The 23,710-nt window shown below is 33.5% G+C and overlaps 1 protein-coding gene across 2 annotated transcripts in view; it reads left to right on the top strand.

Annotated features, from left to right (window-relative positions):
* LOC136027840 (galactosylceramide sulfotransferase-like) overlaps positions 1 to 23,710 on the top strand; it is a 66,494-nt gene that overhangs the window by 3,493 nt on the left and 39,291 nt on the right. For both annotated transcript variants that reach the window (XM_065705256.1, XM_065705257.1), the window contains exon 2: positions 13,482 to 14,105. In XM_065705256.1, coding sequence (XP_065561328.1) covers positions 13,482 to 14,105 — 624 coding nt within the window. The remainder of the gene's footprint in view (positions 1 to 13,481; positions 14,106 to 23,710) is intronic.

Here is a 23,710-nt window from a genome sequence, read left to right on the forward strand (position 1 = left end):
TTTCTAAGCACAGACGACGATTTGCCAAAGGTCCTTGTCGAAATATCTGCATTCTTTGATTTTCATATTTGAACCGATTGAACCGAAAATAGAAGGTAACAAGAACGCCCCCCACACTCATTTTTCCCCCAATGTCAGCGGATCCAAAAATTTTGATAGTAATTTTGTTCAGTATAGCCAAAAATCTAATAACTATGTTTTCGCGGACGACTTAATCCCCCAAATCCCTAGAGAAGGGCTGCAAGTTATCAACTTTGGCCATTGTTACATATGCTATTGTTTATTGGTAAGCATACTGACTTTTCCAGGATGTATTTTTTCTGGTGGTGGGGTAATCTAAGGGAGGATGTTACAAGAGAGTATCTTTCAATGGAGGAATTTATCACGGAGGAAGAGAATTTTCATGAAGGGGCTGCAGAATTTTTCAGTGTGATTGAAAAAAATCAATGAGAATTTAAATAAGAATACAAGATTCTTTTAACTGAAAGTAAAGAGCAGCAATAACACTTGATACGAACAATAATAATTACGTATATGAGGGGGTTTACCCCTCCTCAATTCCTCTCTCTTTATGCTAAAGTATTTTTAATAGTTTCATAAGAGCAATCTATTCTAATTAAACGATCTTTGTGATTCTGGGGTCATTCTTAAACAATTGAGCGAAATTCGAACTTTAGGGTAAGGAGCCGGGTATTAACGAGGGACAAAACCCCCTCATAAACGTTATAGCTATATAGAGCTATATAAATAATACGTATATAGAACTATTATAGAAGTTCTCAATATAAAGTTAATTTGTAAGCTACGTACGTTTATTACAAATAAAACATTCATGAATAAAATTAAAAGTTCTGGTGCCCTTCTTAAGTAACAAAAAAAATAGAGAGCAAGTGTTTCCCCTCTTACGACCCTTTATCTCAAAATCATCCAATGTACAGAAGAACCAAACGAAGCAAATATTTTGAGAGAACATCTTTCTTCTTCAGCGAAAGAAAATAATATAATCAAGGAAAATCCTGAAGAAAAAGCAAAAACGCAGAAACTCAACAAAACCAATGAAAAAAAAACAAAAAATTAAAAGATAGATTAAGTTCAATTTAAAAACTTAAAGTATAAGAATTAAAATCAAACACTGAATATCCATAAAGTGATTAACTCTGCAGTCTCCACGATTCGCACAAAATCTGAAGAAATTCTGAAGTTGCCATCGGTGGATACTAGTGAACTAGCGAACCACTGACTGATATTAACGAATTGTTCGTTAGTATCTGTCTATGGCATTTCAGGAATTCTTTGTATTTTGTGCAAATCACGAATATTTGCAAATGACTCATTTTATGGTTGTTAAGTGTTTGATCTTAATTCTTATAAATTTTGTCTTTTATTGAATTTTATTTATCTTTTAATTTTTGGCTGTTTTTTCATTGGTTTTACCGACTCTACGCGTTTGTCTTTTTGGTTTGTTTCTTCGACATTTTCCTCGATTGTATTATTTTGTTCGTGCTGAAAATGAGAGATAGCTCTTCTCTCAAATTCACTTTGTGTGATTTTTTTTCAGTATTTCAATTGCGTTTTAAAAAAAACATTTTTGATCCTTTTCTTTCTTTATATTACCTCGTTCTTGATGCTAAAGTTTTATTAGAACTTTCAAAATAGCTATTTATTCTAATTAAGCGGCCTTTTTGATTTCGGGTTCATTCTAAAAGGATTGGAACAATAATAGAACTTTAGCGTAAAAAGCGAGGTATTGACAAGCGGGCAAACCCCGTAATATACGTAATAGTCTTTATTCGTTTTCATTTTTAATGTGGCTCATTACTTTTAGTTGAAAAAACATTTTTTATTTGATAGTCTCTAAATATGAAGTCTATGGTATATATACTTAATTTATACGTTTAATTTATATTTTGAACTGTTTTCGCAGCTTTGAACAATTATTTGACATTTTTTGTACATGTTTTTGAAACAAATTTTAATCTTAATACTACCTATTGTTAAGCTAATTTTTTATGACATCGATTTAACATAAGTGACGCGTATAATACTTCTTGCTGATAGATTTTTTGGCATGAAGGTTTTAAGTCGTGGTTCATTTCGTCTGTAGGCTTGCAGGAAGTGGTAGCATCTGAAAAGTACGTTTATATCTTCCTCAAAATTACATACAAACATGTTTTATGTTTGTTTCTTGCATAGTGCTCATAATACTAGGGTAGGGTTTCAACCAGTTCCACTGGTTGAAAAGGCTTCCATAGCTTGACAGAAATCCTCGCCATCCGGCTTTAAAGCTTTATTTTTGCTTGAAATGTGTCCCTGCCAGTGTCTTATTGCAAAAAGAATTTATATTTCCTGTTCTTCCGGGTTTCTTGATAGAAAATCTTCTAGTATGCTACTACAGTCTTTTAAAAAGAGAAATGTTAGTCAGAATTTTGAGGTGCAATACCTAAAGTATCAATCTTGCTAACATTTCATACAAGGTGTGCAAAAAAATTAGAAATTCATGACTCACTCTTAGGGTAAGCTTTTTGTATGGGCCATAATTTACAAAAATGATACATTTGCACTACAACTACCAAACGTCCTTGCTCCACTGTTGAATTTTTTCTACAGTGGAACAATCGTTCAACTAGCAAATTGAACGATTGTTTCCTGCTTATCAGGATTCTTATTAAACAAATGGGTCTCTATGCTTACCGATGATTTGACTGCTTCGAGACAAAAATTCATGTGGAAGGACTCGCAATTTGAGAATCAGGCCCTTATTAAATCTTTCTTGTGTTTTTCCTTGAGCCTTAACTGCATTTGATGGGCACTCGAGTTCACTTGATCTGTTTAGAGTATCAAATGATGATTTTTGATCTTTAAAGGCTTGTTAATTGTGACTCATTTTCTTTTCATATCGTCTGAAGCTACTTAATAATTGGAAAATGGACATAGAGCTCTTTTAATATCTTGTAGTTTTAACTGCTCAATTGGTAATAATTAAACTAGGTTCAGTAAAATATCCACTTGATTTAGAATACGACCATAAAAACTAATTTGGGAACAACTACTTGAAGTTCTTAGGGTTTCAGCTCCAACCCTTCTCTCAATTTTTCTAGTATGTATTTAAGCCATGCTAAATAGTTTTCTACGGTCCTTGTTAATAGATTGTCTAAGCAGCTCAAAGTGTCTGTTATCTTTTTAATTCTGTAAAATGACATTTTTCTTATACATCTTTGTCTTATAGGGCTAGATTCATGAGTCTAATGAAACAGTTAGTACTAAACGATAACCAAAAAGGCAGACTTTCAAAAGAAAACGTTCTACCATTATCCAGTTTTACTGTTACATTGTGGTTGGTTCCATGATCTTAAGGTATTTGCGAATATCCAGCCCTCAATAAAAAACTAGGTATAATTATGAACCTTGTAATAAGTCCAAAGTTGGTTCTACTTGGAGCAATTTCATGACATCTTTTGGAACTCCATCGAATCTAATTCAAATCTATCGAATTTGGAAATCTAAAATCGCCATATTTCATTGTATTATCTTTCTTTCTTACAATTATTAACAAGAAGCACTACTCGCTAATCCCCCTTTTAAAGAACCCTCTTCGATTATATTTCTTTGGTTAGTTCTTCAAGCCATGAACGTAAATTATATTGGGTTTTATATGAATACTAAAAGATTAGAGGTACGACTGTTTCTATAATGTGTGTAACCAAATGAGTCAAAACAGAATCATCATATGCCTTGCAAAGATCTATTTGTGGTCCAATAAAATATATTCCACCAAAATTTTAATATGTTTGCACAGCTCGTAGTAACAAACTGTAAGTAAGGAGTGACTTGGCTCAATAGTAACCAAAACTATAAGGAGCGGAATTTTCATAAAAATAGATGTATCAAAAGAATTGGTTTTTATCCTGGTTTTAAATATATTAGTTTTTTTAAGTTTAGTTTTACCCTTAAAAAGTTAAGAGCCAGAGAAATTTTGCTCTATTTTTGATAAAAGGGGAAACAACCCTTAGATTTCTTACAATTACATTGAAAATCCCCCATCAGATTCAGCGTATCAGAAAACCGAACTGTAGCGTTTTCAACCTCCTAATTGGAATTTGTTTTTTTGCCAGATGAAAGACCATAGATGAGTGTTTATTCATTTATTTTTTCAGGGATCATCTTGTTAACCTGTCGTCCTAAAATGTCGCAAAAGGGCCCAATCAAACGAAAATCTAAAGTTCCGTGGCCCTTTTTAAGCGACCAAAAAATTGAGGGTAACTAGGCCCCTCCCACGCTCATTTTTCCCAAAGTAACCGGATCTAAATTCTTAGATAGCCATTTTGTTCTGTTAAGTTGAAAAATCTAATAACTATGTATTTGAGGACATCTTAATCCCTGACAATTCCCGGAGGATGGGCTGCAAGTTATGAACTTTACCCATTGTTTACATATGGTATCGGCTATTGGGAAGCATACTGATGTTTTCAGGGGGATTTTTTGGTGGTGGTGAGGGGTATTGGGGAGGGGGTGATGTGAGAGAGGGGAAGAGAATATCCATGAAGGTGCTGTTGGATTTTCCAGCGTATTTTAAAAAAAAACAATGAGAAATTAATTAAACAAAAAGTTTTTTAAACTGAAAGTAAGAATTAACATTAAAACTTGAAAAAAACTATAATTATTATGTATATGAGGGGTTTTTTCTCCTTCAATATGTCTCGCTCTTTATGCTAAAGTATTTTTAGTAATTTAAAAGAGGTATGTATTTTATTTAAACACCTTTTGTTATTCAAGGGGTATTCTTAATGAATCGGGAAAAAATTTGAACTATACGGTAAGGAGATTGTTATTCACGAGGGTGCCGACCCCCTCACATATGTAATAAAAAAATATACGAATATAGTTCAGTTCATTTTTCAGTTCAGCTTAATAGAAAACAAATCAAACAGTGTAAACTAACTACACTCTAAGAGAGCACTGCCCGTAACGGGTGACAGTATTCATTCATTCATCAAGAATAGAAATATAAGGTAAGAAAAGAAAAGAAGAAGAAGGGAAAAAAAAAAGGGCAAAACTTATTATAGATGCAAAGGGGATATCAGCCGAAAGTTCATTCATATAAATTAAAAAGATTAATGGTCCAAGAACTGATCCCTGGGGCATCCCACAAGTTACATGGAATGAATCTGATAAGATATAATTAGCAAGTATTTTACAACGTCTATTTGTTAAATATGACCGAATCCATTCAAGAACCATCAACTTTATCCCATATCTTTCTAAGGTTTCAAGAAGGATTTCAAAATCAACGCAATCAAAAGCTTTTGCTATATCCAGAGAAGTCACCAGGGAATGTAAACCATCATCTTGCGCTGCTTTTATAGTCATTATAAGATCCGTAAGTGCAAGTTCAGTGGATCTGATTTTCCAAAATCCATATTGTTTATCGGATAGAATTCTATTATATTCGAAGTATTCATACAGTCTTTTTACAGCAAGCTTTTCATATATTTTTGAAAAAATTGGAAGTAACCTGATTTGTCGATAGTTACCAATTACCGTTGGGTCTCCTCCTTTAAAAAGTGGGATTAATTTGGATTCTTGTAATTTAGTAGGGAAAATACCTTCATCAAGGCTTCTGTTTATAAGGACCGTAAGAGGCTCAATGATTACTGGTTTTATTTTTCTTATTAGTGGCAAAGAAAGTCCATCTAGGCCCGTTGACCTTGTCCCTTTAATTTCACAAATGCATTTTTTACTTCATCACATGTAATAGAAGGAAAATTTTCGCATTTTCGCCATTGTCTCTTGTTACTTCAGTTTTGGAGGTGATATCTTTGTCATTAGTTTTCTGTTTTATTTTGCATTCGACAGTTTATCTTTTATTTTTGTCCCTTATTTACAAAAAATTAACCAAGAAGACTTGAAATTTCTTCCAGTGATTTTATTGATTTTTTTTTCACTAACTAGTTCCTTTATAAGATGTATATTTTTCAATTTTTTTGGATCGATGACTGAATTTATTATTTGCTAAGTTTTCCTGGGATTCCCATTCTTATAGAAGTTTGTTACGAAGTTAATTTGTAAGTTACGTATATTTATGCCTAATAAAATTTTCGTAAATAAAATGAGATTTTTAGTGGCCTTTTAAGTAACTTAAAAAAAATTGAGGGCAACTAGACCCTCTTCCCCGCTCTTTTTTCTCCAATTTTTTTATTTAATAGTTTTTTAAGTACGGAAAGTTTGAGGCTATCAGATGTATTTACAAATCTCGTGTCTTCCTTTTTCGAAATATAACTACGTATCTCTAATTTTTTTCACTGCAAGAAAGGTTTTCTTTACCTTTAAATGAATTTGATTTCAGTTTCAGGAAATGTAATAACTGTATATAAGTGGAATATTTCAATACTAACAACTAAACAAGCTTAAGAAAAATCTCAAATGAGAATTTTAACCTTTAAAAAAAAAATACGCATTAAGATCAAAATCAGTTCGTACAGTTTTCGGCTAATGGTCAACCTCAGAGCTATTGCCTTGTTGTAATTTTTTTCTCTTTCCTCGTTAGCAAGGAGCTGTTCACCATATTAATACGCATTTGAAAGGGTCATTTGGAATAAAAAAACGACAAATAAACACGCAACCAATACCCTTCTTTCAGATAGAAGATAAAAATTCCGTACTTTTGCAGATAGGAGCTTGAAACATCTAAGTTGGTTCCTCTGATAGACTGAAGCTGATGGTGTGAATTATTTTTATGATTCTAGGACTTTTAGAGGTTGTTAAAAAAGAAGAAAACTTTTTTAGAAAATTTCAAAATTCTTATTCTGAGATTTCTCTTAAGCTCGTTTAGTCCCCATTGATCCATAATTCCTTGTTGGTCGTCAGTTTGATCTCCAAATCGGGGAAAAGCTTATTTGGGGATAGCTTATGCAACTCAAGCCAAAGAAAATTAATGTGCAAATGGTTGGCGGGACTTGCCAATTATTTAAGTCTGTTGAGACTTTTCAAATTTTAATAAAAAAATTTACTTTACATTGAAATGTTCCACTTATAGAAAATTGTTATATTTCCTTAAACTGAAATCAAATTCATTTAAAAGTAAAAAAAAACCTCTTTTGTAGTTGAAAATATTAGGGATACGAAGTCATTTTTCGAAAAAAGGAAGACAAGAGCATCTTAAATACCTTTGGCAGTCTTAAACTATCCATACTTAACACGTTATTAAATAAAATCAGAAAGTTCTTATAACTGAAAGTAAGGAGTGACATTAATTCTTAAAACGAACAGAAATTATTTTGTGTAGGAAAGGTACTGTCCACTTCTCAATGCCCCGCTGTTTAGGCTGAAGTTTTTTATCATTTTAAAAATCAGAGTTGTGAGAAAGAGTCGAACTTTAGCGCGAAGAGCGAGGCGTTGAAGAGGTGGCAGTCCCTTTTATAAGCGGAATAATTTCTGTTCATTTAAAATTTTAATGTCGCTCCTTACTTTCAGTTAAAAAAACCATTTTTTTATTTATTTTCTGAACGTTAATTAAAGCAGGTTTTGAATTTGGCTCACTGTACATGAATAACTAAAACGAAATTTGCACATTAATTTTACTTTTTTGGCTAAATGGAGCTTTCAAAGTTTTGATCGGATGGTTTTGAGAAAAACAGGCGGGGAGAGGGCCTAGTTACCCTCCAATTTTCTTAGCTACTTAAAAGGCCACAAGAACTTTGATTTTATTGACGAACGTTTTTGTTATTTATTTATTTTCTTTATTTCCCTCAAAAAATGAGGATTACGCTACAATATAACATAAAGAAAATACAAATGATAACACTTATAATCAAAACCTATCAAATAATGATCCAACACTTAAAAAAAAAAAAAAAAAATACAAAAACACTTGCTAAATAGATTAGCCTATAAATAATGAAGATCCAGAACTGTTACTAAAAAACGGAAATAAATTGTGGCCTAAAAGGTTAATTTTCGCCCTATCTTCAAATGTTTTATATTTTTTCTTTATACAGACTACGGGATCCTTCACATTAAGCTTTAAAAAAATCTCAGTGTTACTAAAAGAAAGGGGGAAATCAAGTAAAAATTTACAGAATTTAAAATAAGAAACTTTAATGGGCGAAAGATCAGAAGGTCTGAAATTTTGGAAGAGGAGGGACGGGAACAATACGTGAGGCAGAGCAACAACGCTATACATACGACCAAGGACGCCCTGACGGTAAAGACCCCGAAAACGAATTAAAAGACCAAATGCCTTGCGTAGTTTCATCTGAACATGCTGAACCAGGACTGGTTTGAAATCTCTTTTCGAAGCAGCATAAGGTAATCCCAAATAAGTGACTATTGGCGACGACTGAAAAATAACACCATTGCCGCAATCGAGAGTCGCCCTGACATTATTCTCTAAACAATTTACTACAAAATTGACATTTTTCAAAACTGATAGAAAGGCCCAAACCTTTTAAACAATTAATTAAAATATTAAAATTGGAAACCAGACTAGACTTGGACTGGCTTAGAAGGATAATGTCATCAGCATATGCAATGTAAGACAGATTTCGAGATAATGAAACAAACGAGCAGGAAAGAGAATTAAGGGCAGTAGCTAAACAAGAATTGAATATATAAGGAGAAATAATTCCTCCTTGTCTAATTCCTCTACCCACTTGAATTAATTTGGACTGATATGAAGACGAACTCGGACAGATACGGATCTTTAAACCAGAATACCAAGAGCGAAGGACTCGTATGACAGCTAGGGGCAATCTAGCATGGATTAAAGTGAGCAGAGCGGATGCATGAGAAATGTTATCAAAGGCCCCTTTGATATCAATCAAGAGGGCGTATAGCGGTTGACCAGAGATTCTCGCTTCTTCAATAACTTTTCTGAAAGATGCATGGGCATGGTCACATCCCAAACCTCTCTTAAAACCAACTTGATTAGAACCATAGCTTACGTATTAGATTTAATACGTAATACATAGATAGCTATGTATTCGAATACATAGCTTACGCATTAACTTACGTAACGAACTTCTATATTTGCATATTTTTATTAGTTCTCTTTAAGTTTTAATGTTGCCTCTTACTTTCAGATGAAAAAACTTGCTTTTTGTTTTTAATTTGAGACCTTTTTTGAATTATTGCAGGTTTTGATTCTGGCTCACCATACACGAATAACTAAAACGAAGTTTGCATATTAATTTTACTTATTTGGGTTGAATATCTTTTTCATAATTTTTATCGGATGATTTTGAGCAAAAGGTTCGTAGGCAGGGATCTACTTGCCTTCCAATTTTTTGGTTACTTACAATGTCCACTAGAACAGTTAATTTATTTACGAATATCTTTATTTATAATGAATATACGTAACTTACAAATTAACTTATGTAGAGAGCTTGTATAATAGTATATTTTTATTAAATATATGAGGGGGCTAGCTCCCTCGTTAATACCACTCTCCTTGCCCTAAAGTCTGAATTTTGTTCTTATTCTTTAAGAAAGACCCCTGAACCACAAAGGCCTTTCAAATATAATAGGTAGCTCTTTTGAAATTACTAAAGATACTTTAGTGTAAAAATCGTGGCATTTAGGAGGAGAAAAAACTCCCTCCTAATACTCCATGCGTAATAATTATTGTTTATTTCAAGTTTTAATGCTGCTCCTTACTTCCGGTTGAAAAAACTTGGTTTTTAATTTTATCTCAATGTTTTTTAAATAACTCTGGAAAATCCAGTGGCCCCTTCATGGATATTCTCTTGCCCCATGATAAATTCCTATAGGATAGAAAGATCCTCTCATGTAACCAACTCCCTCACTCCCCACCCGTCACCATAAGAAATCCCCTATGAAATCGTCACTATACTTCCCAATAACCAATACCATATGTAAACAGTGGGCAAAGTTTATAACTTGCAGCCCTTCTTAAGATAATTTTGGGGGATTAAGTCGTCCTCAAAGACATAGTTATTAGATTTTTCGACTAAGCTGAACAAAATGGCTATCTAAAACTTTTTATCTGGTGAGCAGTTACGTATAGAAATATATAAGTTATTTACGTTAAGTTATTTTGTAAGTAAGTATATCTATTACCAATAAAAACATCGGTAAATAACATTGAAGGTTCTATTGGCATTTTAAGTAACACAAAAAACTGTAGGGCAAGTAGTTTTTCTACTACAACCCTTGTTCTCAAATAATCCGATGAAAACTTTGAAAAAGCCGTTTAGCCAAAAAAATAAAATTAATAAACAAATTTTGTTTTAAGTATTCATATACGGGGATCCGAGATCAAAACCTTCAATAATTCAAGAACGTTCACAAACAAAATAAAAATACTTTTTCAACTGAAAATAAGGAGCAAAATTAAAACTTAAGGAGAACATAAATTATTACGTATATGAGGTGATTCTTCCCTTCCTCAATACCTGGCTGTTTACGCTAAAGTATTTTTAATAATTTCAAAAGAGCATTTTATTCCAATTAAACGACCTTTGTGATTCAGGAGTCATTCTGAAAGAATTGGAACAAAATTCGAACTTCAGTGTAAAGAGTATTACGTATTACGAGGTACGTACCTCGTAATACCACGAGTATAATACGTACTACGTATGTACGAGTATTAAGTACGACCGTATTAGCGATGCATAAATCTCCCTCATCTACGTAATAAAAATAGACGAATATATAAGTTCGTTACGTAAGTGAATGTGTAAGTTACGTATTTTTGTTACTAATAAAAGAGTTTGTAAGTAAAATTAAAGTTTTAGTGGCCTCTTTATTAACTTAAGAGAAAGTCGAGGGCAACTAAGCCCTCCCCCCCTCTTTTGCTCAAAATTGTCCAATTAAAACTTTGAGAGAGCCATTCAGGCAAAAAGGTAAAATTACTGTCCAATATTCGTTTTAATCATTCATGTGCGGTGAGCAAAAATCATAACCTGTATTAATTCAAAAATGTTCAGAAATCAAATAAAAGAAAACAAGTTTTCTTAACTGAAAGTAAGGACTGGCATTAAAATTTAAAACGAACAGAAGTTATTCTGTTTATGTAAGGTGCCGTTCCCTTTTCAACGCCCCGCTCTTTACACTAAAGTTTGACTCTTTCTCACAACTCTTTTCACAACGGGAATTGACTAGAATTCATATAGAAATTTTTTTATATGTCCTGCATTTTCTTTTCCGTCTCAATTTTGCGGACAGAGTAGTTAAGAGTAATTGTGCTGGGTGTATTTTGCCTAGGACTGACTTGTATAGATGATATTTCTATGGCGAGGGGTTTTTTTTAGTGGAATTTGGGTCAGATTTCAGGTCAGAATCAGAAATTTAATATGTAAAAAAAAACAAGTTTTTTCTACCGAGAGCAAGGAGTTACACTAAAACTTAAAACTGACACAAATTATTTTGAATGCTAAAGGAGCTGTTCCCTCCTTAACACCTCGCTCTTTACTATAAAGTTTAATCTTTCTCACTGCTATTTTCATTGTTTTAAAACAATAAAAACTCCAGCATACAGAGCCAGGCGTTGAGGAGGGGACAGCCCCTCTCATATAAAATAATCCTATTTATTTTAAGTTATTATGTCGTTCCTTACATTCAGTGAAAACTAGTTGGTTTTTTAATTGCCAAATGAGCTAAGTCAGGTAGTTTAAAAAGTTCAGTTTTTTTCATTCCATATTCTTCCTGTTTTTGTTGTTTCTTTCCAGATGGTCTACTCCCATTTCCAGTTGGTAATGGTGGACTGCCAAAATTCATCTCAGACTTCTTTTAAAATTCAGTTTAAGACTTCTTAGATATTTATATGATTACTTGAAATTTGTTGTGCAGCCCGTAACTCCACTTTATTAAGTTTCACCTAGCCAATTTTACATGACTTAAAAAAATCCTGAAAATTTCTTCCATAATCATTGAATTCAACGCTTCTGCGTTAATAAGACAACGAAGATTCTAAAAAAGTCAAATTCAAAACACAGAGCAATGAGTAAATCGTTAAAAATTCCAGAATCATATCCCACATCCGTAGAGTCATTGACACAGTATCAAAAATTTCTTGTCACACGCTTAATACTTTGTCCTTGATATTGGAAGTGATCTGAAAACTGTGGAAATTTGGTAGATTATATTTTTTCTACGTATTCCATTTCATCAAAATCCGAAATTGGGAATTTTAAAATGGTTTTATTTAATTAATTCAATTTAATTTAATGCTACTGATTGTATCATAGAATCTTACTATTTTCATAACCCCCCAAATTTTCCCTATAACACATAAAATCTCTTCTATAGTGCTTTATGTTCACGTGCACATTTTGGCATTTACTTTTGTGAAATACTAAGCGCCTCAAATTAAATGAATGAAAATTTAAAATGATTAAAAGAAATATTATTTTGCAACTCGAAGGGAGTAATAACCCTGCAGCATCATTATTCTCACTTATTAGAAGCAAGGTGAGAGGAGAGACTAATCCCTAGACCTTTCTATACCCCTTTCTGTATTGTATTTGAATCCTCTGGTGGACTGGACAATTTGTAAAATAAAACCTATGATTTAATGTAACTAACCTCCCCCCAAAAAAAGACAATTGCCCATTGCCCCTTCCATTGCTGATTGTATCAATATTTTAGGAAAAGCAAGTGAACACAGTTAGTTAAATGAACTGTTAAAACAGCTGTCTCAATAAACCTTTAATATTAACCATATAGTTTTTCAGAAATGAAAACACCACCATGTAGAATTGCCTCCTCTGCTACTGAAGAACCCAAATGTAAAGTTTTGAAATTTAAAAATTAGTTTTTGTTCTCAGAAATTTCAGTCAATAGCAATAGGGTCATTTTTAGGCACAATCATCGTCTTGTGCCAAAAAATAGAGGAAAACACACAAAGAAATTCATTGTTGGTAATTACAAATGGGATTATAACTTCTATTTTCCTTTTCAATGAGCCCTTCCCAACGTTCTTTTATTTCGGTTAGATACAATCACCCTATGGGATAAAAAGCAAACAAATGATGATAAAATCGTGATCCTTCATCAGGGGAAAAATACAAAATTCTATATTTTAGTAGATGGAAGCTGGATTCTTCTATATTAAGTTTTTTTGATATTCCCAGAAATAGTCGTTTGATTGCCATGGCGATTGCTTGCCTCTTTTGTCTCCTGTTTCTTTCGATAACGAGGCAAATTTTTGCAGGCTATGGCTTATGATATGTATTTTTAATCTTAATAGTCTCGTATATTTACAATTAAGATAAAAAGACAATTCTTTTTCTCTTTTAATTAATAGCAGTTTTTTTCAGTCTGTATTGCTATTTTTGCGATTTGCTGCTCATTCATCGTGTCTTATTTAGAACTTTTGACAAAAGTCAGTTGACGCGGTTTTAAATCTTAAATCTGCTCATAGCAGTCAAATTACAATTTATCATACTGTATTTTATTGTTAGAAAAAAAATATTACCATTACATTTATTTATTGTTAAAACTCTTTATTTCATTGATTATTTCAGGCTTGCATGGTTATATTTGCGCACAATCGACGTGAAGTGGAAATCTCATTTTCTTCATTCTGGTATCTATGAAAGTTCAGTTGCTCATAAGAAAATCAATTTTGACGTTTTGAGTGATGACCACTGGAATGAATCTTTGATCCAAACTCTTGGAATGGCAGACGCTTTGCATATTACATCTCTAAGGGAACCCGTTGATGCGTTTGAATCACTATTCCACTATGTTGACATGAGAGACTTTTATGGTGTGTCTTCAATTACTGAATTTGTTAGAATGATTAATGGCACTAGTGCCCGAATTAATACAAGAATGAATGGAAAATGGGGAAGAAACCAATTAAGTTTTGCCCTTGGACTTCCAGAAATTTACTTTGATAGTGAAGAAAATATTCGCAGATTTGTAAAGAAGGTTGAACAAAAATTCGATCTAGTGATGATTTCTGAGTACTACGAGGAGTCTCTAGTTATTTTAAAAGATATGCTAAGAGTGCCTTTACTTCATGTCATGAGTGCCAAAAGTAATGTTAGACATAATGACTCAAAAGCAGTTTTATCTCATCAAGAAGGATCAATCTTGTCCAAGTGGCTCAAAGCTGATGTATATCTCTATCAAGTATTTAGAAGGTAATTATTATTTTTCTTGTCTCCTAACCAAAAATGAATGTAAGCTTCCTTTCCACCTTTTTCCGGGCAAGTATTTATGCTTTGACTATGTTGAGTATTAAATTCAGTAGCACTTAGTCGTGTTCCATTGCAATTGCCCTCAAAAATGTCTAAACTGCTAATTAGCATAAGAATGTTGATGCAATCTCCGTTAAATGAACAAATTCGGTTTTGTTTTTAATTCTTAGTTTTTTTTCATGCTTCAAAAAATTATAGCTTTAATAACTTTTGACTTATAATACGATTTTCCAAAGGTTCTCTTCGAAAGCAGTTTTCTAATTCTGCATTAATTTTATTTCATATTTTTCTGTTGAACAGTTATTGAATACCGAGTTTCTTTATTCCATTTTAATTTAGATTTAAAGACAATAACTAGATATACCTTCAGTTATATTACGAAAAGAAATTATTTTCTCCAGTAATTTTATCACACTGGAATATTCTTACAAATCTTTACATTTGTCAGTCTCGGAACATACTTTGCAAATATTTTCTATTCTAAGTCAACACAAAAATTTTTCTTTTTAACGATTTATTTCTTAAACTCTTTTAAATTATTTCAAATAGTGTATAAGGAAGTCTGATTTTTCTTGATTATCACTTATTGATGCCCGTCGTTGCATGTCTTTTAATCCCAGATTCTGTTTTGTATCATTTTCGCTTGTGTTTCGTTGTAATTTTTGGAATAATTTCTTGTTACATAAGATTTTATTGTGTTTTATTTTCCTATTTGCTTTTTTTATTAACTCTTCATCAGATAGTATACCTATTTTAAAACAGTTCGTGGTAACGAACTGTAGTAAGGAGGGACCCAGCTCAATAGTAACAGAAACTTTAAAAAACGGAATTCTTATAATAATAGTTGCATCAAAAGAATTGAATTTTAATGCTGATTTTATATATATAAGGTTCATTAAGTTTAGACTTACCCATCAAAAGTCACGAGCCTGAGAAAATTTGCCTTGTTTTTGAAAATGGGAGGAAACCTCCCTTAAAAGTCATAAAATCTTAACGAAAATCAAACCGTCAGATTCAACGTATCAGAGAACCCTGCATTAGTAGTTTCAAGCTCCTATATACAAAAATGTAGAATTTTGCATTTTTCGCAAAATTTCGTCATATACGTAATACAAACATACATATATAGAAATTCGTTGCGTAAGCCAATTCGTAAGTTACGTATATTTTCAAACAGTTCGTGGTAACGAACTGTAGTAAGGAGTGACCCGGCTCAATAGTAAGCGAAACTCTAAAAAACGGAAATTTTATGCTAAAAGATACATCATAAGAATTGGATATTTAAGGTGATTTTAAATATATAAGTTTCATCAAATTTAGTCTTTGTCATCAAAAGTTACGGGCCTGAGAAAATTTGCCTTAGTTTGGAAAATAGGGGCAAACACACCCTACAAGTCATAGAATCTCAACGAAAACCACACCATCGCATTCAGCGTATCAGAGAACCCGGTAGAAAAAATTTCAAGCTCCAATCTACAAACTTGTGAAATTTTGTATTTTTTTCCAGAAGACGGATCACGGGTGCGTGTTTATTTGTTTTTTTTTTTTTTTTCTTTTCCCCTTTTTCATCGTATCAACCAAGTGGTCCTAGAATGCCGCACGAGTGCTCATTCTAACGGAAATGAAAAGCTCTTGGGCCCTTTTTAAGTGACCAAAAAAATTGGAGGGCACCTAGGCCCCCTCCCACGCTCAGTTTTTTCTCAAAGTCAACGGATAAAAATTTTGAGATAGCCATTTTGTCCCGCATAGTCGAAAACCATAATAACTATGTCTTTGGGTATGACCTACTCCCTCACAGTCCCTGGGGGAGGGGCTGCAAGTTGCAAACTTTGACCAGTGTTTACATACAGTAATGGTTATTGGGAAGTGTACAGACGTTTTCAGGGGGATTTTTTTGGTTTGGGGGTGGGGTTGAGTGGAGGAGACTATGTGGGAAGATTTTTCCTTAGAGGAATATGTCATGGGGGAAGATAAATTCAATGAAAAGGGCGCAGGATTTTCTAGCATTACTATAAAAAAAAACAATGAAAAAATAAACTTGAAAAGGTTTTTTCGATTGAAAGTAAGCAGTAGCACTAAAACTTAAAACGAACAGAGATTGTTACGCATATGAGGGGTTCTAAAAATACTTCATCATAAGGAGAGAGGTATTTAGGAGGAGATAAATACTTTGCTCTTTATGCCAAAGTATTTCTGGTAATTTCAACTATTTATTCTACAGCCTTTCTGATTCAGGGGTCATTCTTACAGAATTGGGACGAAACTTAAGATTTAGTGTAAAGAGCGAGGTATTAACGAGGGGAAAAAACCCCTCATATACATAATAAGAATATGAGAATATAATTGTTTATTACGTAAGTTAATTCTTAAGTTAAGTATATTTTTTACTCATAAAAACGTTCGTTAAAAATTAAAAGTTCTAGTTGCCTTTTTAAGTAACTGAAAAATTTAAGGGCAACTAGGCCTCATTCCCCACCCCCTTATTTCTCAAAATCGTCTGATAAAAACTAAGAGAAAGCCATATACCCAAAAAAAAAGAATTAATATGCAAATTTGATTTTAATAATTTATGTGCGGAGAGCCAAAATCAATATGCATTAATTCAAAAACCTTCAGAAATTAAATAAAAAAACTAGTTTTTTTACTAAAAGTAAGGAGCGACATTGAAACTTAAAACGAACATAAATCACTCCGTATATGAAATGAGTTGTCCTCTCCGCAATCGCTCACTCTTTACGCTAAAGTTTGACTCTTTGCCACAAATCTGTTTTCTAAAACAATTAAAAACCTTAGCGTAAAGAGCGAGGGATTGCGGAGGGGACAACCCATTTCATATACGGAGTAATTTCTGTTCGTTTTAAGCTTTAATGGCGCTCCTCACTTTCAGTTAAAAAAACTAGTTTTCTTTTATATATTACTAACAAAAACGTTCGTAAAAAATTAAAAGTTCTTGTTGCCTTTTTAAATAACCGAAAAATTGGCCGGTAACTAGGCCTACTCCCGTGCTCCTTTTTCTTGCTCCTTTCAGTTAAAAAACAAGTTTTTTAACTGAAAGTAAGGAGCGATATTAATACTTAAGACGAACAGAAATTACTCCGTATATGAAAGAGGCTGTTCCCTCCTCAGCGCTCAGCTCGTTACGCTAATTTTTTTTTTACTGTTTTAAAATTTAGAGTTGAGAGAAAGGGTCAAACTTTAGCATAAGGAGCGGGGCGTTGAAGAGGGAACAAGTCTTTCATGTAATTTCTGTTTGTTTTAAGTATTAATATCGCTCCTTGCTTTCAGTTGAAATTTTTTTTTTATTTGATTCTGTTAGAGATCTTTCCTTTACACATTCAGAACATTGCAACAAGGCTAATCGCAAAGGTGAGAGTTATACTCTCTTTTTTTTAGTTAGATGAAGCTATATATTTTAATATAAGTTGCTCGACTAGAAAATTTTATTTTTTTCTTACTCTCTCCTGATTTTTGACAGTTCATTTTCAATGGGGATTTCACAGTATGTCAATTATCATTGCCTCAATTCAGCTGGTAGACTACATCATGAAAAGAAATGCTCTAGTCGTGTCAATAGTAAAGACCTACAATGTATTTGTATTTTGCCAGTGCTTCTTCAATGGAGGAAGTAGTGGTATAAACTGTTTGGTTGGCTTATTTGATTTAAAATTGAAAGTTCAAGTACTCTTTTGGAGCTAAAAGTAATCAGGAGATAGCCAGTCACTCTTCCGTGCCTTTTTGACCATATACCTCCGTGTGGTGATTTTATCTGAAATCATTTACCAATTTATTATATAGATCATGTTTCTCGTCGAGAGATTAAAAATGTCAGATATACGGGAGTGATGAATTGTGCTCCGTTTAATGAAATACGTTTATTAGCTCCCGGAGTTAAGAGTGATTAGACCAGTTGAAGTGTTATATGTTGCATAGTATAGTAAATAAAACTTGTGTTCTCATTACTGATTACGACATAAGTGATGTCAGAAGTGGGATACTCAACTTAATAAAGTGAAATTTGGATGTTTTGCTGATTATATTGTAGCGTAAAGTAAGGTAAAGAACCCACTACTTTTTGTAACATTTAATACTGTTAAAAAGACATTTCTGCATTTTGTTATCGCTATCTCCATCCATGTATCTCTAAATTGTTGATAGTCTCAAACATTAGTAACGAAGAATTTGCGGTAACTTGGACTTTTCCCAGCTTTTTGTTAAATTTTCCGCTATCTATAAGCTGAAAATATTCAATTCACAATCTGTTAGTGCATCAGTTTTGATAGCTAGTTAAAATATTCCGTAAAAAAACTTTTACCGCTATTACCATTTGTGAAAATTATCTCCCGTATTAAACTTTTTTCGCTAGGGAAGATAGATGCTGGATTAACAGTGCGCCGATTTTAAGACGATTATTGGTTTCCGTCGGTAACTAGCTCTGCATTTACCAGGTGTTCCTGGTGAACAAGGTGAGCCACCCGTAGTGGTTTCAAGGTATCAAGTGTACAAGTGTGCTTCATAGCACATTTGGGCGTGCTTTCATAGCACATTGCGGGTGCTTCATATCACATCTTTACGTTCTTTAATAGCACATTGCGTGTGCTTCATAGCACCTTTAGGCCTGCTATCATGGCACATTGTGAGTGCTTCATAGCACACTTGGGCGTGCTTTCATAGCATATTGCGAGTGCTTCACGTTGCACAATGTGCTCTTATTGCACATTGTGGGTTCTTTATAGCACAGTTGTGAGTGCTTTCATAGCACATTATGCGTGCTTCATAGCACATTTTTGCGGGCTTTCATAGCATATTGTGGGCGCTTCATAGCACATCTCTGTGTGCCTGTATAGAACACTACTGTGCTCCCTAGCACTTTGGAAAACGCCTGTATCTCACAGACAGCAAAGTTTGCAGCTGCATGAGCCTGAAGGAGCAGAATAAGGGTAACGTGCGAACGAGGTCACAGACACAGGTAGAACAGCACTTAGCTAAATGCAAGGCCGAGGAAATGAACGAAGAACTCCTGATTGCCATTTTTCGTGCCTCCATGAAGGTGAGTATGGAAGCAATTCAGGCTGAACTAGAGCGTTACAGGGAGACTAGAAGACGCAAGATGCAATTGCAGCTGGAATCGTTGTCTGAAGCGATTCAGGCTGAAAAGAGCGAGGAAGTGAGACTAGAAGACGCAAGATGCAACTGCAGCTGGAATCATTGTCATCGCTGTTTACCCCTCTGGTTCAAGCAGTACAGACAAATCAGTCCACTATTCAGAATGCGGAAGCTACAGCTCAGAAAACTACGATCAAGATTGTCAAGTTTACGGATGGCATGGATATCGATGCATACCTCAAAACCATCGAGCGAAATGCCACTAAAAAAAAAACTTGAGTCGTGCTACATGGGAAGTTATAATCCAGGCTTTTCGGAAGGTAAGGCCGCAGAAGCTGCTGCGATTGTTCCGACGGCCGATATCTCTGACTACGAACATGTGAAAGAATCTATTCTGAGAAGATTCCGAGTTACATCTGAATCCTATCGTCAGTTATTCCGTACAAAACAAAAGAAGGCACACCTGTAATTTACGACTACCGTAAGAAGCTAGAGCAGATGGTGACCAAATGGTTGGAAGTCACTGACTACAGATCGATCGCGACGTAGATGGACTGCGAACGAAAATAACCGATATCCTTAGAAAACTGGTGGTTGAATAATATATCACTCCCGTTAAGAATGAATAGCTACACATCCATTTGATAAAACTGAAGGAACCAACTCTCGTTGCTGTCTTCAAGATGGCTGAAAACTTCCCTCTAGCCCGCAAAGATGACAGAAGCGAAGGATTGAAAGTAAGCTCATATAAGTCCTCAAGGAGAGAAATGGCTCCAAAAGAAGCACAACAAGTTAAACACGCGATGAAACCGGTGAACGAAAAATCCTAAAAAAATAGATATAAGGAGGTGAATAGCCTGACTGAGGAGAAGGGGTTTTTTATTGATTATATTTATTGGTTCTATGAATATAATGAGGATAATATATGACTAGGGGGTTACATGCCCGTAACATCAACGCATAATGTGTTTAGCAAATTAATCAATAATATATATACACTAGCGTTCAAACCAATCTGGTATATCAAATTCCGAAATGTAGTTGTGTTACAGATACAAGTTGTAAATATTAAAAGAGTCATCTTTTTACTTTGTTTTTTATATTTTTACTTTTGATCAAAATTTCAAGCTTCTTTGGCCCTGACGTCTTCGTTTACCATATTCTGTTTGGTGTTTCGACTTCTTTGTGTCTTTATCTGAAAAGTATCCTTTGTAATTAGTCTTACATGTAAATGTTTGCTTTTAATAACTTGAAGGACTATTTAGTATTTATGAGGTTGTCCTTTTCAGTGCTCTCCTTATTAAGAATAGTCGTTCTAGCTCTCATAATCAAAATTAAAAAAATTAATTGTACTTCAAACTTCTTCTCTACTTCATTCCTGCTCTGCATCGTATTATTTTGGTTTTAAATTTTAAGTTCACTTAAATTTCGTACTTTATGAGAACACGTATATTGGCAAAAAATAACAAATAGACTGCTTCACAGTTTTTTTTGTTTTTTGGTTGTTTTTTTTTACCTCGGTATCTATTCATATATTTTAAATTTTGGGTCATTTTGACCGAACGCTTCTATGGAGTGGCATCGATAGAGTAGTTTTTTAATCATTAATTTATTAAATCATTAAATTTTTTTAATCTTAATTTTGCCATTATTTTTCTATTCTGGAATATTCCTTAAAATAGCATTTTCTCTCGTCGGATGTTCAAGCCAATAAAGAAATTTGAACTAAAATATGAATGAAAGAATTGACAAAAATGTTGCGTATTTAAAAAAAAATTTATGTAGTTTCTTTTCCTTAAGACGTCTCATAGTGTTTTAACTTTAAAACAATCATTCACTTTTACAAATATCAGCAAATTTGATAATTAAATGATTTTGACAAACAATATATTTTCCATGCAACATTAAATAACAGACTTATTATTGCTAGTAGTGAATGCTTTGCTTTTCACTTTGATAAAAAACTAAATATAAGATCTAAACTATAATTCCTTAATGGTTCATTTGTAAAAAAAAGTCAACTGTTGGTACGTTTAGATTCCAAGGTATCAGTCTGAGAGGTGTAGTTTGTTGAGTTTCCATTTAGATGGTAGATATCTATTAGGTTTTTGTGACAATGGTCAGTAGAGTTTCAAAATTACCTTGTTGTCTTTGTCTCATGTAAGTGACTCAAATGCTTCAAAAATTGGTATGAACAATTACGCAAATACAAAGTCTACGAGAAGTAATTTTAAGTACAGGACACATGTGTAAAACTCTAATTATTATAAAAACGAGTAGAATGCTCTTTGTTTTTTAAAGTAACTCTTTCTCTTTTTGCATTCCTGACGTGCGTTAGCTGAGGTTCTTTTTTTTAAGTTTCTTCTTGATATTTTTGCTTAGTAGGGTAGTAGTATATGATGTCAATACAGACTAGTCCAAAGACTAGTATCACGATTGAAAAATACCTAAATGCTGAATCAAATCACTATGGTTTTTTTATTAGGATCCCATATTTGGATGGAAGGAAGCGTGTGCAGCTTTGTTGGCCTCTGGTGGCTTGGTGCCGCGGTGAGGTGTTAGCAATAGGACTGATAGTGGTAGTATATTTTTTCGTTTGATCTTTTTCCATCAGCAGTGATTATCCCTGCATATTTTATTACTACTACAGATTTTAACTACTCACCAAGTTATCAAGCCACCTGAGGCCAACAGAGCTGATTACACTCCTCTGCCATCCCAAACCATTCAATGCTTCCCTCTTTACGTAGTCCCGGAAAGCTCCCATTTCACTTAAATCTTTCCAAATGACTTTCCCCCTCTAATCACGGACGACGTGCTTTCTCTTTAGCCCTAGACAAATAGTTGAAAGGGAATATATTAGGCAATCTGACATACTTCATCCACAGAACGTGCCCTAGCCATATAAACCTGTCTCTCATTATAGTCCTAAGCTGCGAGATTGAAACTTGAAACCTACTTATTGTACAGCCTACCATTTGAAATATAGTCAGTCAACCGGGTACCCGATCTATCCGTAGACAATTTCCCTAGAAAACATCTTATAAATTTTTATCTGCTTTTCGTAGTTCCCATACTTCACAGTCAAAGTAAACAATATAATCATACCTTCCAATATTCTATTCTTGGCTCGCAAACTTTTATTCCTGTTCTTCGAATTTTTTTTAACTGTGATAAACACCCTGAACCTAGGTAATTTTTTTAGTCTACCGCTTCTCCCATCGTCTTTACTAATAATAATCCCAAATAAAAAAAGTTTTCCACCCGGTCAAACTTTTCGTTACCCAACGTTAAATTTCATCTTCACTTATTCCTAGGCATAGCGATTTAGTCTTCTTAACATTAATTTTCAAATATGCTAAGGCATACTGAACTCACAAAACATCTAAAAGTTCGTTCATTTTGCTCAAACTTTCATTTAGGACGCTAAAATAATCAGTATCAGGAAAGTTTTTTCTTTCCATTTGATTCCCTGGCCTCCCATCACTTTTCCTGTACTCTTTAATAAAATGTCCATCAAAATGATACATTTTCAAGGGAAAAGATACCAACCTTGCTTAACTCTTGATTTAATACAAAACTATCTACTAACCTCATTTCCTACCTTAACCGCAGCAGTGTTATTCTCGTACATAGCACTATTCACTATAATATATTTGTCTGGTTTATCTTATAAGGATAAGACCTTTGCTAAGGCTTTTCTATCAACTGAATCAAACGGTTGCTCATAATCTGTAAAACTTGTGACCATAGGTGCTTGATAACTCAGGCCCTTTTCACTATTAACCTAAGAGCGAAAACTTCTTCGAAACCCCCTCTAGACTTTCTAAAACCACATTGTTCTTCTCTTATAACTTTATCTACAGCATCAATTAGTCTAAAAACTGTCATATTACTGATTAATTTCCTACCTTAAGAAACCAGGATAATGCCTCAATAATTACAAAACTCACTCTTGTCACCTTTCATAAATAGTGGGTCTAATTAGAGTTTTCCTACAATCACGAGGCACTTCCCCTTTTTCTAAAACCATATTCATAATCTTTTCTAGCCTAAGAACCACCATATTTAAGAAAGTCATTCACCCTACTATCAGCACCTGGGACTTTATTATTTTTTAATCCTTTTGGAACCGTCGCTAATTCTTGTTCACAACAAATCCTCCTTTACATCTCAGGTATCACAAACTGTTTTTGTTTTCCTTTGATATCTTTTCCCGCAGTTCTAACCTGGTTTAGCACATGGGTAAGAAATAAATTATTATTATTTTTTACTATCATTTGCCCATCTGTCTTTAACTCTTTCCTTATCACTAATTGTGATGACTAAACTTCCAAAAATTTTTCCGTCCATATTCTATATGTTCAAATTTTACACTCTCCATTTTAGCATTCAACTGTTCCTCAAAATTTGCCGACAAATTTTCATCGTGGAGTCTACCAGCA

The sequence above is a fragment of the Artemia franciscana genome, chromosome 6 (assembly GCF_032884065.1).
Source record: "Artemia franciscana chromosome 6, ASM3288406v1, whole genome shotgun sequence".
In the NCBI taxonomy this organism is placed as follows: Eukaryota; Metazoa; Arthropoda; class Branchiopoda; order Anostraca; family Artemiidae; genus Artemia; species Artemia franciscana.